The following is a 20,039-nucleotide window of genomic DNA, read 5'->3' as shown; positions in this document are numbered from 1 at the left end:
CTGCCCCTCTCCCCTTGTAAGCTCATCTGCTGGCCAGAGCCTGTCATGATACTTAAGAACAAGATGGAGGTACACATCTCTGAGAACTGGAAGAGATGCCAGGAAGTCACCGAGTCAAGTCCTCTACCTTCTTGGCAGGGCCAAGCACCATCTGTTTTAATTTATTTACCCCAGATTGCTAAATGGCCCCCTCAAGGATTGAGCTCACAACTCTGGGTTTAGCAGGCTAGTGCTCAAACCACTAAGCTATCTGTCCCCCAGTAAAAATGGTCCTTTCAAAGCTTGACCTCACAACCCTTGTTTCAGCAGGCTAATGCTTAAACCATTGAGCTATCTCACCTCACCCCATGCAGGGAAGTGGTCTTATCCCCATTTTACAGGTGGGGAACTGAAGTACAGACATGGCAGATAACTTGCCTGGGACCACACAAAGCCCCAGTCACCTACGGACAGGGACAGCACATTAACTACTAGACCAGCGGTTCCCAACTTTTTTCAGTAGTGCAGACTCCCCAATTATCCCCCCCAAAAGGTTCCTGGTTCAAAAGGTTCAAAGTCAAATCTAGCCACTATGTACACTTCATTAAATGAAAAAGGAAAGCACAACATAGATTTTCAGGCAGCAATTAATGACATTATTGGAAGATATTTAATTTTAAAATAATAGATTATAACTTTGCCATTTATTTAAAACTTATTTTCTATGATCATTTTTATTTATCTTTTTTTTTTTCATGGACTCTCTGCAAAACCCCTGCAGACCCCAGGTTGGGAATTACTATCCTAGATCATATTCTTTATGAGTACCCTGCCTCTGAAGTAACCAGAGCCCAGATCCCTGATGTTTAACTATTCTTGTCCTCGACAAGTACCAATTCCACCTCTTAAAAACACCGGGTTAATCTGTTACGATTATTTTATTTTCTCACCTATACCCAAGTGCCTGGGACAATTATGAAGGGCTCTGAGATAGTCCAGCAAAAGGCACTACAATAAGTACACAAACATGCAAAGAGACAGGCAAAACAATGGACAGGAAAACCCAGAAATATCTGTTCGGGCAGTAATCAGATTTGGACTTCAGTCTATTGACAACCCCATTCACATTTGCTTTCTGTGACTACTCGTAAAGCTCAACTGCTCAAATAAACACAAAACCTTTACTGTTAATAGTCATTGAAAGTGAGGCTCTGTGTGTGTTTAAAAAAAGGCAAGAATCATAATTCACTATGCCCATGCAGGAAACAGAAACAAGAGAACACTTCTGTGACTGATCAATGGTGCAAACGCTGAACTGTATCTGCAACAAGCTTTGCAGACTCGCCTAAGAACAGCTGGCAAGGTAAATCTGAAAATCATTTCAAAAGCCTTATTAGGTTGAGAACATCATGAATACGGTTATCCCCATTTTACAGAAGGGAAAGTAAATCTAAGCGAGTGGCCTGAGTCATACAGATCATCTGTAGCAAGTCCCAGACCAGCCATCTAACAGGGCTATCTTTCTTCCCTGTCTAGAATTACCAACTGCTAGCAGCATCACTATTCAAGACAGATTAGCAGATTAAATCAGGGATTGGCAACCACCAACGTGAATGGGCCTTCCTTCACCTCAGTGGGCCACAGCAGCCCACAGCCTGCACCTGCAAGCCCTGCACCCTGCCCCCCACCCCCACCCCATGCACTCCTCACACACTGGGGAACCAGAGCCCCACACTTACCTGCTAGTTCCCCCTCCCTCCCAGTACTTTCAGAGAGCACAAATCTCCGGATTCGCACTCCGTCCTGCTCCTCTCCCTCACTCCCAGAGCTGGAATGTTGTGAACAGCTGATTCCCAGCACTGCAGCTCTGGGAGGGAGGGAGGAAGGGAGAGGAGCGAGGATAGAGTGCAAAGCAGGTGATTTGAGGCTCCTCCAAAAGTGCTGGGCAGGAGGGAAGGGGCATAAGAAATGTGGGGATCTGGTGCCCTGGTGCATAAGAGGCATGTGGGGGGGGCAGGCAGCCAGGGAGTCTGCAAAATGCAGGTGGAGTCCCAATGAGCGGCCCGCAGACCTACAGGTAGCAGATTGCCCACCACTCGATTCATTTGTTCAGTGGTCCAATTTGCTCTGGCCAGAAGAGCTCATTGTAGATGGAAAGCTTGTCCCTTACACACACACACACCTCAGTTCTATAAATGGAATTACCTCACCTGCCTTGTCTCTCGCAATTCCTGCCCTGTCAGCATGAGAGGCGGCAGCACAATTTATCCTAGAAAAAAATCCATGGCTTTAGAGGTAGCAGAGGGAAATCCAGATAAAGTAATTTCGTTAGGGCCGAACAGACTTACTATTTCACAGAGCTGGTACAAACAGCAGCCAATTGCCCTGATCTTCTCCCTTGCTTTTATTTAAAGAAACGTTCCAGATAAAGGCATCTTCGCTTGATATTCATTGTTGTTTTATCTGCCTTGAAATGGGACTGCAGGCACTTTGATAAATGCAGTGAGAAACTATTTGGTTTCACTGTAGCTCTGGTAAATGCCGCCAGATCCATGAGAACAGATGCAGTTTTGTCATATAGAGTGTCTCGTGAACACCTTCTCTCCCATCAAGGGCTGTGTAAACTCCCTATGATGTAGTCCAGAGACTCAAGTTCTGTTCTTTGCTAATTTAGGAGAGGCCATTTTCCACCTCTCACTGTTTATAGGCAGGCTAGCACCCTAGGGCTTCCCTTCTGGCTGGGACCCCTAGCATCAAAGACAACGGAGGGCAGCCTGCAGCCATCAGGTTTCTGTGTGTGGCCTACGAGAGATTTTATTTATCGTTACCCACGTGCAGGGCTGGCAGATTCTGCCGATTTCCATCCATGCAGGACTTTTCCTGCTGATACGTGACAAAGTGGGGGATGTGAGGATTTTATTCCCCTGGTTAGGTGGCATATGTTTCCTACTGTCCCATAGTAACCTGAGGTGAGTGCCTCAGTTTCCCTAGGCATAGCATCAGGGCATAGTGGTGAGGAGAGTTCCGGTGTGATGACTTCTCACACATAGCCAATGGTGCTCCATGTTCTTTGTAACCCAGGCAACACCCTTCTTCTTTGGGAAACAGGACAAAGGATGGAGGAGGGGTCTGGCTGGTTTCAACTGGAAGTGGGCAGTGGAGCTGGGGAGTCTCAGTGGACTCTATAGGGAGGAAGGCCCTGGGCCCTCTCTCCCCGAGATGGATTGTACTGACAGCTTCTGTCCTGACAAGTCTGTTCTACGCTGTGTCCCTGTTGTCTTATAACCTCCCTGTTCTCCCTGCCAAGTGAGTGCCACATATGACTGGGGATGGGGTGCAGGGCCTGGTGTTCCCCCCATGCCATGCCATGATGCTACTCAAGTGGCAAACCACATCAAGCAAGGGCACATAAAGTGAGGGGCCTGCTGACTGCACACAGCAATGACTCAGAATGCCATGTGCTCCCTCTGCATCCCATCCAAGTGCTGCTGCAGGTCTAGCAGCACACCCTGAAAATTCTAGTGACAGAGAGAGAGCCGAAAGCTCACAAAGTCCCACAAAAGCTCATCACCTAATAAATTATTTTGTTAGTCTTTAGAGCGCTACTTGACTGCTTTTTTGTCCTGAAAATTTTAGGTATGAAAATGCCGTTAGCAAAACTACTCTATCCCACAGGACCATTTTGGTTACAACGATCTTACAGCGCACGGAGATGAAAGAGAGCTAATCATGCGGCGACTTGGCAGCTGGAAACAAAGAGAAGCAGCCAGGGCCATGTGACTGGATCACCAGCATATTGGCCCATACACACCTGATGGACCCATCCACATACCCAGAGCTGCTAACAGAATTGCCAGGCCCCCAGGCAAAGTCAGGGAATGGTTCCAAGTCCCTGGAAGGCTCAGAACCTCAGTTGGAAGGGGCCTGACTGGAGCTAGCCTCCTCCGGGCAGCTCTACGCTGCCTCTTGGCCTGCCCTGCCCAGGGCTCCAGCAGCTATTTGCTCAAGCTGCTGCTGCTGCATTAGTGCCAGTGATGCAGAGGATCCCCAGCCCTTTTAAATCTCCAGACCCTGGCACAGCTGCACCTCCCCCACCACACTGGCAGCTCTGCATCCATTCAACTTTAGGATTTCAACAGAGTTCCCAGTTGGTGACTTCTCTCCAGTACCACTCTACCAACCCAAAGGAGCACCCCGTCAGAGCAGCCAGCTGGGGTTATTGCTACCTTTAATCCATCCTGACCCTGAGAAAACAGACTCCGAAACTTGTAAACCGTGCGTGCAACCTGTCAGTCATACAATGACCCCATTTCAAACACCCGCCCACATTCCATCCCTTTTATGGCATACAGTCTTCATGTAAGTGCCTTCAGGACAGGCCCTGTCTCTTACTAAGCTACCCAGCACCCAGTTCAGTGGGGGAGCCGCTTCCAACTTGTGAAATTAACCAGAAGCCCAATATAAATAATAAAACAGCAACCCTTGCATATGTTTATCAGAGTGGGAAAGAGGCAACTTTCCACCACTTACTGTAACACCTGCTTCCCAGAGGTCTGTGCAACACCAGCCAATTACTATGCTGCTTTTTAGAACAGCTAACTAGCACTACACAGCCATCCCTATGCTGTGAAACCAGAGCTAGAGAGCTGCACGGACTCAAAACTGGTGTCTGCATTGGCAAAAATGATCCGGGGATATTCACACACACACCTGTGGAGGCAATTAACCATGGCTATGAAATGGACATCTGCAAATTTGCAGAATTCTGGATGCAAAATTTGCATCTGCCTGTACAGCCACAAAAATAAGCCTTGGATCTCTGCTGCCGCATCCACAGATGTAGATACCTGCAGATATTTGCAGCCTTGCAAGGCTCTAAACACGGCCATTAGGAACCTCCCGAATGCAGAGATACAAATTATATCCTCCTGTTCCAGAAGAATGTGCACTCATGGAGCATCTCCGCTAGCTGTGGGCTTATAACACAGCCGTGCAGGTCTGAGTTCACACCACTACCCTCTGCCGGATGGGCACGCACACTAAATAGTTCATTACCACACCAATAAAACCTTCACTCCATAAAACATAGTCAATGATGCCAGCCATCAGGAAAATGGGAACTTGTCGCTAAATCCAATCACAGATGAACACTGAGTTTAGTCCACTGCCAAGTGACGTATTAAACACGCTCTATTCTGCTCCAATGCAAGGGAGATATTTTAAAAGAGAGTAACACATTTGGGCTTACGAAAGTATAACATCCCCATTCAGGCGGGCTGTGTCCACAGCAGCCAGCAGAGATTGAAACGGAGTTAATTTGATTTCTTTAATCAATGAGATTTTCCAAGTTACACATTAACCACTATCAAATTAGTCTTCCGCTGCACTGTATGTTTGGAGTACATATATTTCCAGATTACTACACTGCATTGTGTTTATTGTAAGCAAAGTACACTGATTTCCATAATTGCACCATACTTCACTCCACGCAGCATGGTGCAAATACAGTAACTATGAGGATGACTATTAACTATTTTTAATCACTGCATTCTGCTTCCATAAAAATAACACAGCTGCATCAGGTACCAGAAAAAGACTCCAGATAACAGGGGATCAGCTGCCACATTGATGGGGGAGCCTCAAAAGACCTTTAAGTATGCACACACAAAACCATCACGAAGGCTTGCAGCCATCACAAGTTACTCACATTCCACAGGCAGAAAGACTATAATTGACAAATCAGAGAAGAATGATCTTGTGGTTAAGCCAACAGACTTGGGACTCTCGAGACCTGGCTCTGACAAAGCCTCCTTACCTAACTTTGAGCAAGTCAATCTCTCTGGGTGTACATTCTCCATCTGTAACATGATGCTAATAATCCTTCCTTTCTCCTAGGTTTTGTGTCTTGTCTATTGAGATTGTAACCTCTCGGGGATGGGGACTGTCTTTGACAAGGTGTATATACAACGCTGAGCACAACGGGGCCCTGCTTTTGGTTAGATCTGAACACTGAAGGCATGAATTATGGTCTCTGTGGGAGGACGAGCATTAGAAGGGACAGGGAGACAACGTTTCCTTTATTTTTTTCCCTACCTGCATGCAAAATAAGTTTTGCTATGTGCACCAAGGCATGCGCGGTCATGCACCACCAATAGACACACATGCTGCTGGTTGTGGGTGCTCTGCTACTCAGATGGATGGCATTTGAATGTCTTCTTGGCAGCTGCCCAAATGCTCCAGCTTAGACGGAACACTGGAGGGATATGGTCCTTACTCCCCAGAAGGGCACTTCTGCAGAATGCAGCTCTTATTTCTCTCAAACTCCTGGAGCGCTCCCGTGTATTCAGAATGCATGAATAGGGCTGCATAAGAACCCAGGAGGGGAAGAGATTCTTTGGTTGAACAGGGAACCTTGTTTGCCAGTCACCCAAAGAAGTTCTGGCTCCAGCGACGGCAGTGTCAATTATCACAGCACCCATGACGTGCTTTCCATCAGTGGTGACTGCTGAGGGAGTTTCTGGGGTGGATTACTTCCTTTTCCCCTCTCTGCCCCTGCTCTGCCCACGCCCCGCTTTCTCCCCATACCTCCTAGGAGGCTTGTGCTGCTTTGGTGGAGACATGGTACCAGCCCTGCTCTCACCGATAGCAGCACCATGCTGGCAGTGAGTGCAGGGAGGGAGGTGATTGTTGGGGGGCCCACATGGCCCCTTGTGCATCCCCCACACATCAGCCCTGCTTTGCAAACACTCAAGAAGGGACAGTCTCATGGAGTAAGGACAAAGGTTCAGGAGAAAGGGAACAACAAGAGGCCACTTACTTGAGTCAGCTCATTTCACAGGAAGCAGCACAGCTGAAATGGCTCTTTAACAGGGACTCCGGCATGCACTCTTGCTGTCTGAGTCAGTTTAAAGAGGTGGCACCAGCACTGTTCTCCCATCACCTTCTTAAACCCTGAATTCACTCACTAATTAAAATTAAAGGGTGAAGCAGAGGAAGGAAGGGACCGAAAAGGACATAGGAGTTGCTTGGCTCCGGGCATGTTTCTTCCCCCAAAATAGCAGAGGGGTAGCCATGTTAGTCTGTAGTTGCAAAAACAAGGAGTCCTGTGGCACTTTAAAGACTAGCAGATCTATTCGGGCATAAGCTTTCATGGGCAAAAACCCACAACATCTAAATCCATTAGTCTATCAGGTGCCACAAAACTCTTCATCCTTTCTCCCAAAAAGACTCCCAAGAGGTGGAATGGTATTTCCGACCAAGGCTTTGCTCTGCAATTGCAAGAAGTCAAATGTTGCGAACCCCTCTTGGTAGATTTCTCACCTCCTTGAAAAAGACAGAAGACCAACATACAGTCCACTGTACCTATAAATAGCAACACAGACTTCATGAAGCTACAGAACTAGAAGAAAGTCTCTGATTCAGACATAAAACTGATAAGGTCATCTCTTGCTTTTTCACAGCCAGAGTTCCAATGGGCAAATGCAAAATAGTCCCTGTTTCTAATACATAGAGGCTTGTTGATCCTGCTAACCTCCTGTCAGATATCTTCATCAGTCAGAAACTGCCCTTGGAAAAGATGGCCTCCCACTTCTGCCTGAACAGAGGTAATATATCTGACATTTGCAATCACTATAGACTGAACAAGCCAACTGAGTGCTGAACTGACAGATTCAACGAATACAAGATTATTGTGAGTTAATCAACCCATTGCTCTCTTATTCTTAACAGCTAAAGTTTTGATAGAACACTTTGGGGGCTCTGTGCTCTGTATTTGCACACCATTGGATGGATTTTAAACCTTGCTGGACCAACTACTATCAACATGAAAGACAGATAAAAAGCCTCCCTAATCAACCTACTGGATAAAATACAGCCTTGGCAGAATCATAGAACACTAGAACTGGGGACCTCAAGAGGTCACAGAATCCAGTCCCCTTCCCTCAGAGCAGGGCCAAGCATCATCTAGACCATCCCTGATAGATGTCTATCTAACCTGCTCTGAAACATCTCCAGTGATGGATATTCCACAACCTCCCTAGGCAATTTATTCCAGTGTTTAACCACCCTGAGGTTTAGGAAGTTTTTCCTAATGGCCGACCGAAACCTCCCTTGTTCTCCACAGCAATTTAAGAATTAATCACCTGGCAACGCATCAGCTAAACCAGCATCCGGTCTCCAACCAACTGCTGCAAAGGGACATGCAAGAACCCCTTCAGCTCACGGATAACCTGGCTTCCAGGACATTTTCCTCCTGACCGCCATGAATGAGAGGCTGGTTTTGGCCTTGGAGCAGGGAGTTTTATATCCCTTCTAAAAACTCATGTTTATTTTATATGAATCACTACACTCTCACACAGCCTGCCAATCTGCAATACCCCTCCCTTTAAGCTTGCACGCTCCAGCTTTAATGACAGAAGGCCTTTGTGAGTAATTAAAGCATTAAAAACAGGACTGATTCTTTTTTTGACATGGGAGCAGCTCCTATGCTATGCTAATGAGCAATCTGATAAAACCTTAAAATGTAAAGGATTTGCCTACCTGCTTGAGGATGGCAAACTTGAAAATAAGGAGCAACCTGGAACAAACCATAATAAAAAAGCAGTCAAGTAGCAATGCTCTGAAGAAGTGGGTCTGTCTCACGAAAGTTCACCTAATAAATTGTTTTGTTAGTCTTTAAAGTGCTACTGGACTGCTTTGTTGTTTTGATAGTATAGAGACTAGCACAGCTCCCTCTCTGTTACTATGGAACAAACCACCTGCAGTGTTAGCCCAGTTAGAATAACTCAAAACAAAAAAGCAGTCCAAAAGCACTTTAAAGACGAACAAAACAATTTATTAGGTGATGAGCTTTCATGGGACAAACCCACTTCTTCAGATCATAGGCTATGATCTAAAGAAGTGGGTCTGTCCCACGAAAGCTCACCACCTAATAAATTATTTTGTTAGTCTTTAAAGTGCTACTGGACTGCTTTTTTGTTTTGATAGTACGCAGACTAGCATGGCTTTCTCTCAGTTAGAATAACTGTTTCAGTGCTTCCAGGTCTCACAGGTCTTTTCCCTGCCCTCACTGAAGTCCACAACAACACCTCCATTTATTTGAGTGGTGCAAGGCTGTCCTCTCTTCAGGAAAATTAGCAAGGCCTCTAAAACCAGGCAGCCCCTGTACTCTTCTTCACGGCACCATTTTTGTCCATCTGGTAATCCTTACAGATAAATCCAAGGCTTTGGTTAGGCCAATGCCCTCCTTTATTTGCTCACAAGGGCTCACAAAGAGGCATTAGAGGAACCAAGCTGGTGAGGGTCTGTTCTGCATCTCCAGCAAGATGTCCAACAGGCCCTGATTTCACAGCAGGGTCTTGCACACAGTTGAGAATTTATTTTCCCTGGATGGGAGGAGAAGAGACCAAAGAAGCTGTAGCAAAAGATCTTTGGATCCCTGGAAGAAACTCCAGCAAACTCTGCAATTAGGGAAATTCTGTCTCCTCCTTCCCCACTCCACCTACTCACTATCTTTTGAATATGAAAAAAGATTAAAAACTGTCTTCTCATTATGTTTATGTTTGATGCATCTTACAACAGAATCTTGAGGCACTCCTACAATAAACTTACAGCTCAACCTGGTAATTCTTTGCCTGCTACAGTAAACTTTTTCATATCAGGCAGCCCTGAGACCAGGAGGCTGCCGGGTATTCAAATATTCTGGATAATAGAGAGGTATACCTAGCAATGCATAACACAAAGAAAAACAAGATTAGAAATAAAGGAACAAATGAAAATGTATGCAGAGTACTTTATTTACCAACAACAGTTATATTGGACACTGTAAACTTTTGCTGTATTTATTTGTATTTACTTTCACTTTACTGTACTTACGAAAAACGTAACTAAAATTTATTTATGGTTAAAATGCTGATTATTTGAGAGTTCTGGATGACATAATGCTGGATATGAAAGTTTACACTGTATTAGCCTATGGTGGCTGGTGCCATGGCCATCTAGAGGACCAAAGACCTCATCTCTTTGTCCTCCTGGTATCCAACAAAATACATGAGTTCCATGGTCAAGTCTTGGTTCTGTGTTCATTGGTTAGACCTAGTACAATGGCATCCTGGTCTGGGACTGGGACTAACAGGCATTACTGCAATACGTACCCTAAGTTCTAATATCTCGAGATCAGTGTCATGCCCTAAGCAGTGCAGATGATAGATGGTTCAGACCAGAAGTTTAGTTCCTCTACACAAATGAGGAGAACAGATATGAAGAAAAGGTCTCTAGCGCCTGGGCCTCATTTTCAATAAGACACTCCTGGACCTAACCAGTGATGCTGCCAAAACTGAGGCCACAAAGTTCTACAGTAAAGTCTTTATATCCAGCATTCTTTTATCCGGAACTCTGAAATAACCAGCATCTTAACCATGAGTAAATTTTAGTTACATTTTCTGTAAGTACAGAATAGTGAAAGTAAATACAAATAAATACAGCAAATACAGTACAAGTTGACAGTGTACAATACGACTGCTGGTAAATAATGCACTCTGAGTACATTTTTCTTTGTTTCTTAATATCTAATCTTGTTTTTCTTTAGTGTTATGCATTGCTAGGTGTACCTCTCTATTACCCAGAATATTTAAATATCCAGCAACCTCCTGGTCCCAGGGCTGTCAGATATGAAAGAGTTTACTGTACATTCCAGAGACAACAGGCTTATCAGAGGATAGAAGCAAGCAATACAGGGTATCTCCTGGTCTGCAGCTTTCATGAATACAGGTGAAGTAGTGAACAGAGGCAGAACTATTGTGCCCTCTCCCAGCACCAACACTAGCCATTTTTTGCAGAGCAAGGGGAAAAAAAGGTTTCTTATAAAGCAGGCATAGTGAAGAGGATCCTGCCAAATTGTTCAGTGATGGGTCTCACAACTGATCCAACTTGGCACTGAGCACACCTACTGGGATCTGTGGCAGATTGCCTGGATCATGTTCCCTGCACCGGTTTTGACGTGTGTCTCCTTTTGACAGACGCTCCAAGACAACTGGAAGCTGGCCACTCAAGATTAGTCTGATGAGGCATCTCTCTCTCTCGCTCTCTCAGTAGCACGGCAGCTGGGAGATGGCTCAAGCAGGAAAATGGACAGTTTCACTGGGAGTTATTTGGGGAGCTACAGTTGCCATTGGCCAGGAAGGAAGTTATGATCTGCAATTTCAATAGCTACACAATTATTTGTATTTGAGTCATGTAGAGCAGCACAACCCCAGCTGTGCAAGGTGCTGCACAAACAAGTAGTAAGAAGCAGATCCTCCCCCAGAAAGAGAGAGAGTTCAGAATCTAAATAGGCAAGGGAAAAGGAAAATGACTTACCCGGACTCACGCAAAAAGTCAGTGGCAGAGCACAGAATAGGCCCTGGGTCTCCTGAACCATTGCTGCCTTTCTAGTAAAATTACAGTCTCCCACTACCATTCCTGACCCCTGACCCCAAACGCACAGGAAGCAAAAGCCACAGGATGTCCAGTGAACATTTAAGGAACGATTCCCCAGATGTTCTCACTCAGAATTTATACTTGAAGAGGATCCACAGGACTCCCTATGGAAAGCCACATGCAAATCTGCACCCACATCCTGGTCCAAATGGCTGGGGAAATGCAGATGATGGAGTATCTCTGTGCCGAGCTGATACAAATCCCCCAGATTCCAAGCCACCACACTCCATCAGTGTTCTCCCAGAGCCCATGCACAGAGCTGGCTTGGAAGGGTTCCTTTCCAGGTACTTACCCGGCCCACAGGAGATGTTCCAGGGATGCCAATGAGATACATTCTCCCCTGGTGCATGTTCCTTCTCCCGGCCTAATATACTCCTGATTCTCTGTCCTCAAGACTCCTTCCCAGCAAAGAACTGAGCCAAACTCAGGGTCCTTTTTTTTTTTTGGGCCAACAGTTCTCCTTTGAGATTTTGGGTCCGAACTTGATCATCTGATGGGGGACTGAGGAGCACGAACCCTGCATGGAGGGAGCACAGGAAACCTTTGCAGGAAACAAACTCATTACCACCCAAGCGAATATGAAGGGCCAGACAGTGCTAGTGTCAAGTGTGGGAAGGAGGAGACACACCTTAGAACCAAGAGGCCACAGTTGTGGTCCACGTACTGCTGAATGGAAGGCGAGAGCAGAGGCGGAGCACCTTGTTTTCCCACCTCCCATTAGCAGGCGGATAGGAAGGATGTAAGGAGACACAGGGATTGATTGGCACCCTTATTCTGCCCATCCACTACACCACAGTCCCCCAATTACCTCCCCACATGCACCTCTCGCACACCACATCCAGAAGCCCTGCCCTGCCTACACCTCCCCTGCCTCCCAGCACTTTTTGAACATGCAAATCTCTGATTCATGTTCCATCCCCACTCCTCTCCCTCCCAATGTTGGAATGCCACGAATCAGCTTTTCACAACACTCCAGCTACGGGAAGGAGGGAGAGAAGCAGGTGCCGAGTGCAAATAGGGCAACTTGTACACTCCAAAAGGGCTGGGAGTGGAGGGAAGGAGGAGAAATGTGCAGGGCTCCAGGGCCCTGATGCACGAGAGGTGTGGCAGGGAGGCAGCTAGATGGGGGTGGGGGGACAAGTGGAGCCTCAGAGGGCTCTAGGCAGAGGCAACCCACTGAGGTGAGGAAGGGCCACTCATGAGGCCCACTCACCTTTTGCAGTTGCCCATCACTGCTCTACATGCTAGCCAGAGCTGTCCCAATTTTAGAGGAAACTAGCTGCACTCAATAAAAGGCTGCTATAAATGGCTCCTTCCTTCCTCCAGGAAGAACAGAGAATTCATCACAGTTGCATAGGACATTGTTTACAGGTTCATTCTAGCTCCATTGCAACACAGTGGTTAGCAGAACCCCTGCTGTAGCCCGCAGCAGCCCAGACCATTGCCATAGGAGCTACTGGAGTATGCAATGAAAGAAACCCCCTTTAAAATGTCCTGCCAGGTCTCATCAGATCGATTGCTATTCAGACCCAGCCCTACCTTGTCCAAACATCCAGGAGGCTTCACATCGAGTAGTACTCACTTCCCATGGCGATAGGGGCGGCTACTCCACTTGGAAGGAAGAGGCTATTGAGCCGCAGTATGGGTGCTGGGGACTAGTCCCAATTCTAACTCTTTATTAAATCAGGAATGATTCACAAAATGAACAATTTTGGGCTGCTGTACAGGCACACAAACACACAACTTCCCTTCCCCTTGCAGATGAAGGCAGACCAAAACTACTTTCTATCAGCATAAAAGAAACTAAAATGCCTGGGTGCATTTGAGTAAGCTCCAATCACCAGTGGATCTATCACCAAAACACACTCTTAATTAGAATGGTACAAATGACCTCATAGAATCCTAGAACTGGAAGGAACCTTGAGAGGTCAGCAAATCCAGCCTCCTGCCCTCACAGAAAGGCCAGGCACCATCTAGATCATGCCTGAGAGCTGTTTATCTAACCTGCTCTTAAGTATCTCCAATGACAGAGAGTCAACAACCTCCATAGGCAATTTAGTCCAATTTATATCTCCATCACAGCAGTTTTTTTTTTAAATATGCTGTGTGTGTGTGTCCATGCATTAAGCCCCAAATGCATCTCAGAGGCATCTTTCAATAACAATGAACTAAACTGAAGATGAAAAATAGTCATTACGAAAATGTGCCTTTGAGGGATTTTAAAAAAAAAAAAAAGCCTACAAAACTATGATTGGTATGCTCTATCTTGGGTTAGAGGCAGTGTCAGCTCATGGCCATTAGAAAAATCAGTATCGTCTTGAAACAGGCGAACTCTGCCAGGTTTTTCCTGCAACTATATATATTTTTTTATATTCCACAAGTGTGTGAGAAGTGTTTTATCCTTTGTATAAAAATACATGGCCCCTACCTTACAAAGAGAACAGCTTTAGCTACAGTTGGTTTGGTGCCTTGCAGAAGAGTAAGACAACTCTGACCATGCCCATAATTTCCTGAGAAACACTTGCATCTATACAGATCATGTGTAGCAACCTGCCATCCTCCTTCTCCCTCCCCACAACAGCATCAGGCCATAGGAATATTGACAGTCCCAAGTAATTAGATACAATAAGGTTAATGTAATAACAGGAGGATTTCTTTTTTTGCTCTTTTTCAAGACAGGCCGGAACTACTAACTGATAGTTTTCTATACAGCTCTAGTGCCACACAATGGGAACTCGTGGTTATAACTACCCACACAATCCTCGGGAAAAGGCTAGGCTAAAGAGACAGCGTGTTGAGGATGTGGTCCCATAGGGGTTCATTATTAGGACCAGCAATACCAACCCCAGGCTAACCTGAAAATATCTGATAGGAGGATGGCAGGGAACAGGACGCAGCTTCATCTAATGGGCACAGTTACAGTATTGCTGTGAGCTAGCTATAGTTTACTAATCTCAGGGCTGATCCCTTGTTTTACCAGAAAGGTTGTTCGGAATCTGATGAAAAACCGGGGATGTCCAGGGAGAGAAACACAAACACCCCATAGTCCTACTGCATCTCAAACAATGAAGGATGACCTGAGAGCTTTTGCAGACCTGACTAGTGTAAAAGAAGGCGGGGGGGGGGAAATCAGTTAACAGCCCAACAGTGAAGGATGCTGGAGGGGTATAATTTTAAATGAAGCACGAACTGAGGAAAAAGAAAGGAGCTGTGTTGCCAAGGAGGACTAAATGCAGAATAGCCAAGCACTGACAGAAAGCCAACAGGATCTTGCATGAACAAGTCAAGGCTAGCAGGTGGAGGGAGGGGAGAAAAAGAGCAGAATTGTAAACCCCTGAAATAGTAAATCACTTACTGAGGTATCTGTTCAGCCCCTCACTCAACCCAGCTAAACAGCATAGAGCTAGAAGGGTGGTTCCTCTGTCCTCAGACAGACTCAAGGCTTTTGCTGAAGGCAGACAAATACCAGGAAGAGATCTATGGATATTTACTCCCCATGAACTGATTTCCTCCTGCACTAATTGGGGCTCTCAGCTGGTAAAACTGAATTCCATTGCAAGATCCCTTGGGAGGGTAAGGTGCTGATGAGGGTCCTTTAGACTACCCTTGGAAGAAGTGTGACTTGCATAATAAAATCGGGGTTGCATTTCAGATACAATAGAAAGTTAAAAAAAAAAATCTTTCCACTCCCATTCTCTTTCTCATACACACAAAACGAGGAGTCTCTTAGCCTGGCATGAGGTGCATTCACACAAACATTCAGCAATCTGAAATGTCTGAGGAAGGAAGGAAGAAATCCCCGAAGTGCTTCCATGTAAGAAGTCCCTAAATCTATTGGAGGTAGGCAAATATTGGCATAGAGAAAGAAGGAATGAAGCTACAAAACCCAAACGTGATGGCATTATCCTTGGTCCTCTCGCATAACCTGACCTGATCCTTTCTAGATGGAGAGTAAAATAAGAAAGAAAAGCACCTTTACAGGTGCCCAGGCTGTAATATTGCTGCTCCCATAGGGTAACACCTGCAAACTTTATCTGCCCACCGTGAGCTATAGCCACAAACGTGATTCCTGCAGGGATCCTCCCCCCAGCCCAAGACACACACACACACACCCCTCTCCCCCCTCCCATGCAAGAGAATGAAATGAGTTCCCAAGCAGCAAGGAACGGAGGGGAAGCTCCCAAAGTTGCCAGCTCCCTCCATCTGCACTCACCGGTTGCTGATGCAGCCAACAGCCCCAGGGAGAGCAGCAGAATCCGGCTCCAGCAGCTCGCTTCCACCGTCATGAGAGCAAAGAGCCCCAGTTGCCCCCAAGCCCTTCGAAAGCCGCAGCTGCATCCCGTCCTGTCCCACCCCAGAGAAGGTTGCATGTCCGGGGGCTGTGGGGCTTGGCGCGCCTCTCCCCTCTCGCAATAGGGGTGGCCCCTCGGATCGGCTGCGGGAAGAGGAGGCAGGGAAGGGAAGGGGAGGGCAGGTCGGGATTCTCTGATTATGATTATTTTAGCTCGGCAAAAAATCCCAGTGCATGGAAGGCGCTGAGCTGCCGCAGCTTGGAATGAACCAACTCGCCCGGTGGCTTGGGGAGAGGAGGGCTGGCTCCCTCTTTTCCCCTCCCCCTCCTTCCCCCCTCCCTTCCTTCTTTCTCCCCCCCCCCCCCTTAAAAAATGACGATCTTGGATCAAGCGTGGCAGGATCAGCAGCAGAAGGTGCCGGGGGGAGTTACACGGCGCCCTTGTGCTCCTCTCCACGCAGCCCTGGGGAAGGGACGCCCTTCAGTGTTGGGGGGCCGGTCTCGCTGTGATTCAAGGCTTTGACTCCCCTACCCCCAACCCCTTGGAGGGCCCCCCCCAAACAACAAACCCCCCAGGGGCTTTCAGGCTCGGCTTTGCTTGCCCATTTCAGCACACGCGCACCCCCCTTGCAGGAGCAGCTGGCCTGGACGCGCAGCTAGCGCGTGCAATCGCCAAGCTGCGCGTTCATCTGAGCGGCCGGAATCAACGTGGCGCGCAGCAGCCACCTCCCCCCACCCCTTGTCGGGTGTTTTTTTTAGGGGGGGGGGTGTAAACAACTTCACCTGGGCGCTTTCTAGGAGCGGGAAAATTGTGCAGGGGGGGCAGAGGGGCAGCCCCCAGACGAACCCCCTCTCCCCTCTCCCCCTGCCCGGCGCGTGGTACTTTTCCCACCAGCCGGCAGTGCTGGGAACGGATGAGGTCCTGCCGAGGGGGGCGCGGCTGGAGGAAATGTTGGGGGGGAGGGGGCCTTGCGTCAGCCCTCCCCTGGTCTTCACACGTTTCTTGTCTCCGCTGGCCCTGTGCGGAGCCGGGTGTTTGCACCCCCAGGCTGCGTGCAAGGCCCACGCAAAAATCGTCTCTTCAAGCCCCAGTCGCCGGGTCCAGGCGCTCGGGCGCGACACCCCCAAACCTACGCGCCTTCCCCGCTTTTGCATTCGCAGTTTTAAGCTCCAGCCCTTTGGACAAACTCAGGAGACTCCCCCCCCGCCGCCACACACACCCAGTAATTGGGGGTTCCGGTACGGCTAGGACCCGAGGGGGGCTCCCCGCTGAAGGGGGTGCGGGGGGGGGGAAAGGGAAGGCAGAGGAGCCGCGGCTTTCCCACCGCCTTGGCATCCAGAACATGCACCACTGCGAAAGAGGAAAGGCTGCAGCTGATTCCCATTGCAACCTCCGCCAAAGCTGCAAGCCGGGGGCGGGCCGGACTGCAGCGCCACATGCAAATAAGCGCCGCTGCTCCAGCCTAGGCTGCGAGCCCCTCGGCTCCCCAGGGACAGGAGGGGGCAGGGAGTGTTGGGAACTCGGCCCCCCCGCGGTATTACTTTGCATTTTCTGCAGTTCCGTGCTGCAACCGCCCCCCCCCCCCCCACAGCTTCAGCCGGGTGGCGGTTGCCTTGAATGAGCTCATCTGCCAGCCAGGAAACAATTCCTCCCCAGGGCTGGCCAATCTCTTCCCGGCCCCCCACCCCATCAATCCTCTCTTTCACTTTCTGTCCGTCCCCTCTACTTTCCAACCCCTCCCCTACCGCCAGCGGGAGCCGCTGCCAGGAGTCAGAAGCAACGTGAAAGAGCTGCTTTATGTCCAAGCAGCGTCCTGGTCCAACAGGCCTTGTTGTGCAAAGGCACAGAGCCAGCCAGAAAGGGAGCAGAGAGCACGGTTACTCTACTGTGCAGCCCCGGCCAGCGTTTCCCCGGAAAACCCCTCCCGGTGCATTCAGCTGAGAGGGGGGGAGTGGGAACCTGCACACGGGCTAGAGGGTGAGACAAAGACCACAGGGAAGGAAGCAAAGACAAGATGCAGGCACCCTCCAGTCGTGGGGGAGATACAAGCCTGCTTAGTAGCGCTTTTCTTCCTTTTTTTAAACAAATCAACTTTTTTTTCCAAAGGCTTCCTCCCAGCATTGTTGGGCTCCATCACTTTTAAAAGATTTGCCTAGATCTGGGAACAGGTTTATTTAGATTTATGTTCTCCAGCCTGGGAAAAAGACCAGTTGTTTTGTAGCAGAAGCTTTCAGGAGTCTGGGTGATCCGTTGTCACTCCTCTTCTGGAAGTGTGGTAGGGGAGTGTTCTAGTTAAGGCTGCTGTTAACTTCCACTGCACAACTGATCAACTTGCTCAATTACCTCCACCATAGACAAGAGACAGGATTTTTGCTTAACCACACCATGGGAACAGGGAAATTTTTGCTCCACACTGCCATCCACAGTCAGAGCCCAGGCTCAAAATCTGCCTGATTCTAACCTACAAACGCTGGTTTTATTCCATGGTTTTATTCCTTCCCCCAACAGAGCCAAAAGAATGTAAATTACTGTAATCCCCAACACAATAAAACATTTCTGACTGTCTACAAGCCAAAGCCCTTAGTATAATTTACACATATTAGTACTAAAACAAAAACCAGCCAAGTAGCACTTCAAAGACTAGCAAAATAATTTATTAGGTGAGCTTTCGTGGGACAGACCCACTTCTTCAGTGGGTCTGTCCCACGAAAGCTGACCTAATAAATTATTTTGCTAGTCTTTAAAGGGCTACTTGACTGCTTTTTGTTTTGGTAGTATAGAGACTAGCACGGCTCCCTCCCTGTTACTATATTAGGACCAGTATTCCCTCTAATGTTTTCCATGCATGGGCCGAATAAATTTTGTGATGTGCACTGAGGCATGTATATGTGTGTACCACCAGCGGAAACAAATGACGCTGGCTGTGGCCTTCCTGATATTCAGGTGCCACCCATCTGATTCTCTCCTGGGCAGCCACCCAAGTGCTCACCTTACAGGGAACACTGACTAGGACTCGTCCTCACATACAGTGGTGAAGTTGCAATGCTGTAGCACTTCAGTGAAGCTGCTACAGTGAACCTCTCTACTCTGGAACTCCCTCGTCCGGTAGCATCCATGGTCTGGCATGATTTTAGTTAGCCACTTCTCATGGGCAGGGCTAAGTTTCCTACGGGCCCATAAAGTTTGTTTACAGCGTCCAGCCCTGGCTCTCAGTGTTCTGTGCTTTTATTTAGTTGTAATTTACTCCTAAATGTCTAAGAGCTCAGTGAGCAGTGGAAGTGTTGGAAATGCTGCTAGATAATATTGACCTCCTGTGGTTTGACAAATTCTCTGGTTCTGCACCAGTCAGGTCCTGAGGGTGGCAGACTAGAGAGGTTCAACATGTACTATGTGGACAGAAGAGGTTCTTTCATCATGGTAGTAAATCCATAGTACTACATCAACAAGAGACACTGTCCCATCTGCACTGAGAGTTAGGCAGGGATAATTACATCGCCCAGGTGTACGGATTTTTCATATCCCTGAGCAATGTAGCTATATCAGTATAAGTTTGTAGCCAAGGCCTGGCCTTAGTCCTCACATCCTACCTCCGGGCAATCATTGTATTAGCTCCATTTTACAGATCGGGAAACCGAGCAACAGGATGGAGAAAGAAGTTGCCCTAGGAGCACAAAGGGAACTGGTACCAAAATTGGGAATATCCCCCAGGAAAGGAGTCAGCAAAGTTTCTGAATCAGAGTGCTGAAATTTGACCTTTTGACCTCTCTGTACCATCCCAGTGCCAGTGATACTTTATAAAGTCACCCATAGTCCTACTTACAACAGCTTCATTAATAACTACATTAAGATGCAGAGTTTTACCATTTAGGGGATGGTTGGTAGCTGGTCATCTGTTACTCCACAGGCAGCCTGGCTTTGAGCAAGCTCCTGGCTGCATGAGGGAGGAGGGGTGGTGCTGACCTCCCGCGTCATGTGCCAATGAAATTGGCTCACATGCCGCTCTTGGCACCCATGCTGGGGGTTGCTGACCCCCTGCCCTAGGAATTCTAATATCAAAAGTCTCCCTTCTCCTGCTAGATGACATTCTGACCTACTTACACTCTCAGAGATGGTTAGGAATGGGGAGTCTTACAGTGCATCTGGGCTGGTGAGTCTTAGAATATTTCTGCCGGATAAAAAGCAGCACAAAGAACAAGTCCCCATAGGGATCTGAACGGCATTAGGATAAATACAATAAATCCCAACATTTACTTTTACGGTTGCTGTGTGGGAAAAGAGTGGCATTTAGCTCGG

At 47.7% G+C, this 20,039-nt stretch overlaps 1 protein-coding gene across 1 annotated transcript in view; it reads right to left on the bottom strand.

The window, feature by feature from the left end:
• The window catches only part of CSMD2 (CUB and Sushi multiple domains 2), a 575,415-nt gene extending 559,591 nt beyond the window's left edge, over nucleotides 1-15,824 (bottom strand). The window contains exon 1 of the mRNA XM_074976068.1: nucleotides 15,668-15,824. Coding sequence (XP_074832169.1) covers nucleotides 15,668-15,824 — 157 coding nt within the window. The remainder of the gene's footprint in view (nucleotides 1-15,667) is intronic.
• Between the last annotated feature and the right edge of the window lie 4,215 nt (nucleotides 15,825-20,039).

The sequence above is a fragment of the Carettochelys insculpta genome, chromosome 24 (assembly GCF_033958435.1).
Source record: "Carettochelys insculpta isolate YL-2023 chromosome 24, ASM3395843v1, whole genome shotgun sequence".
Classification (NCBI taxonomy): domain Eukaryota; kingdom Metazoa; phylum Chordata; order Testudines; family Carettochelyidae; genus Carettochelys; species Carettochelys insculpta.
This window is presented reverse-complemented; position numbering and strand designations above follow the sequence as displayed.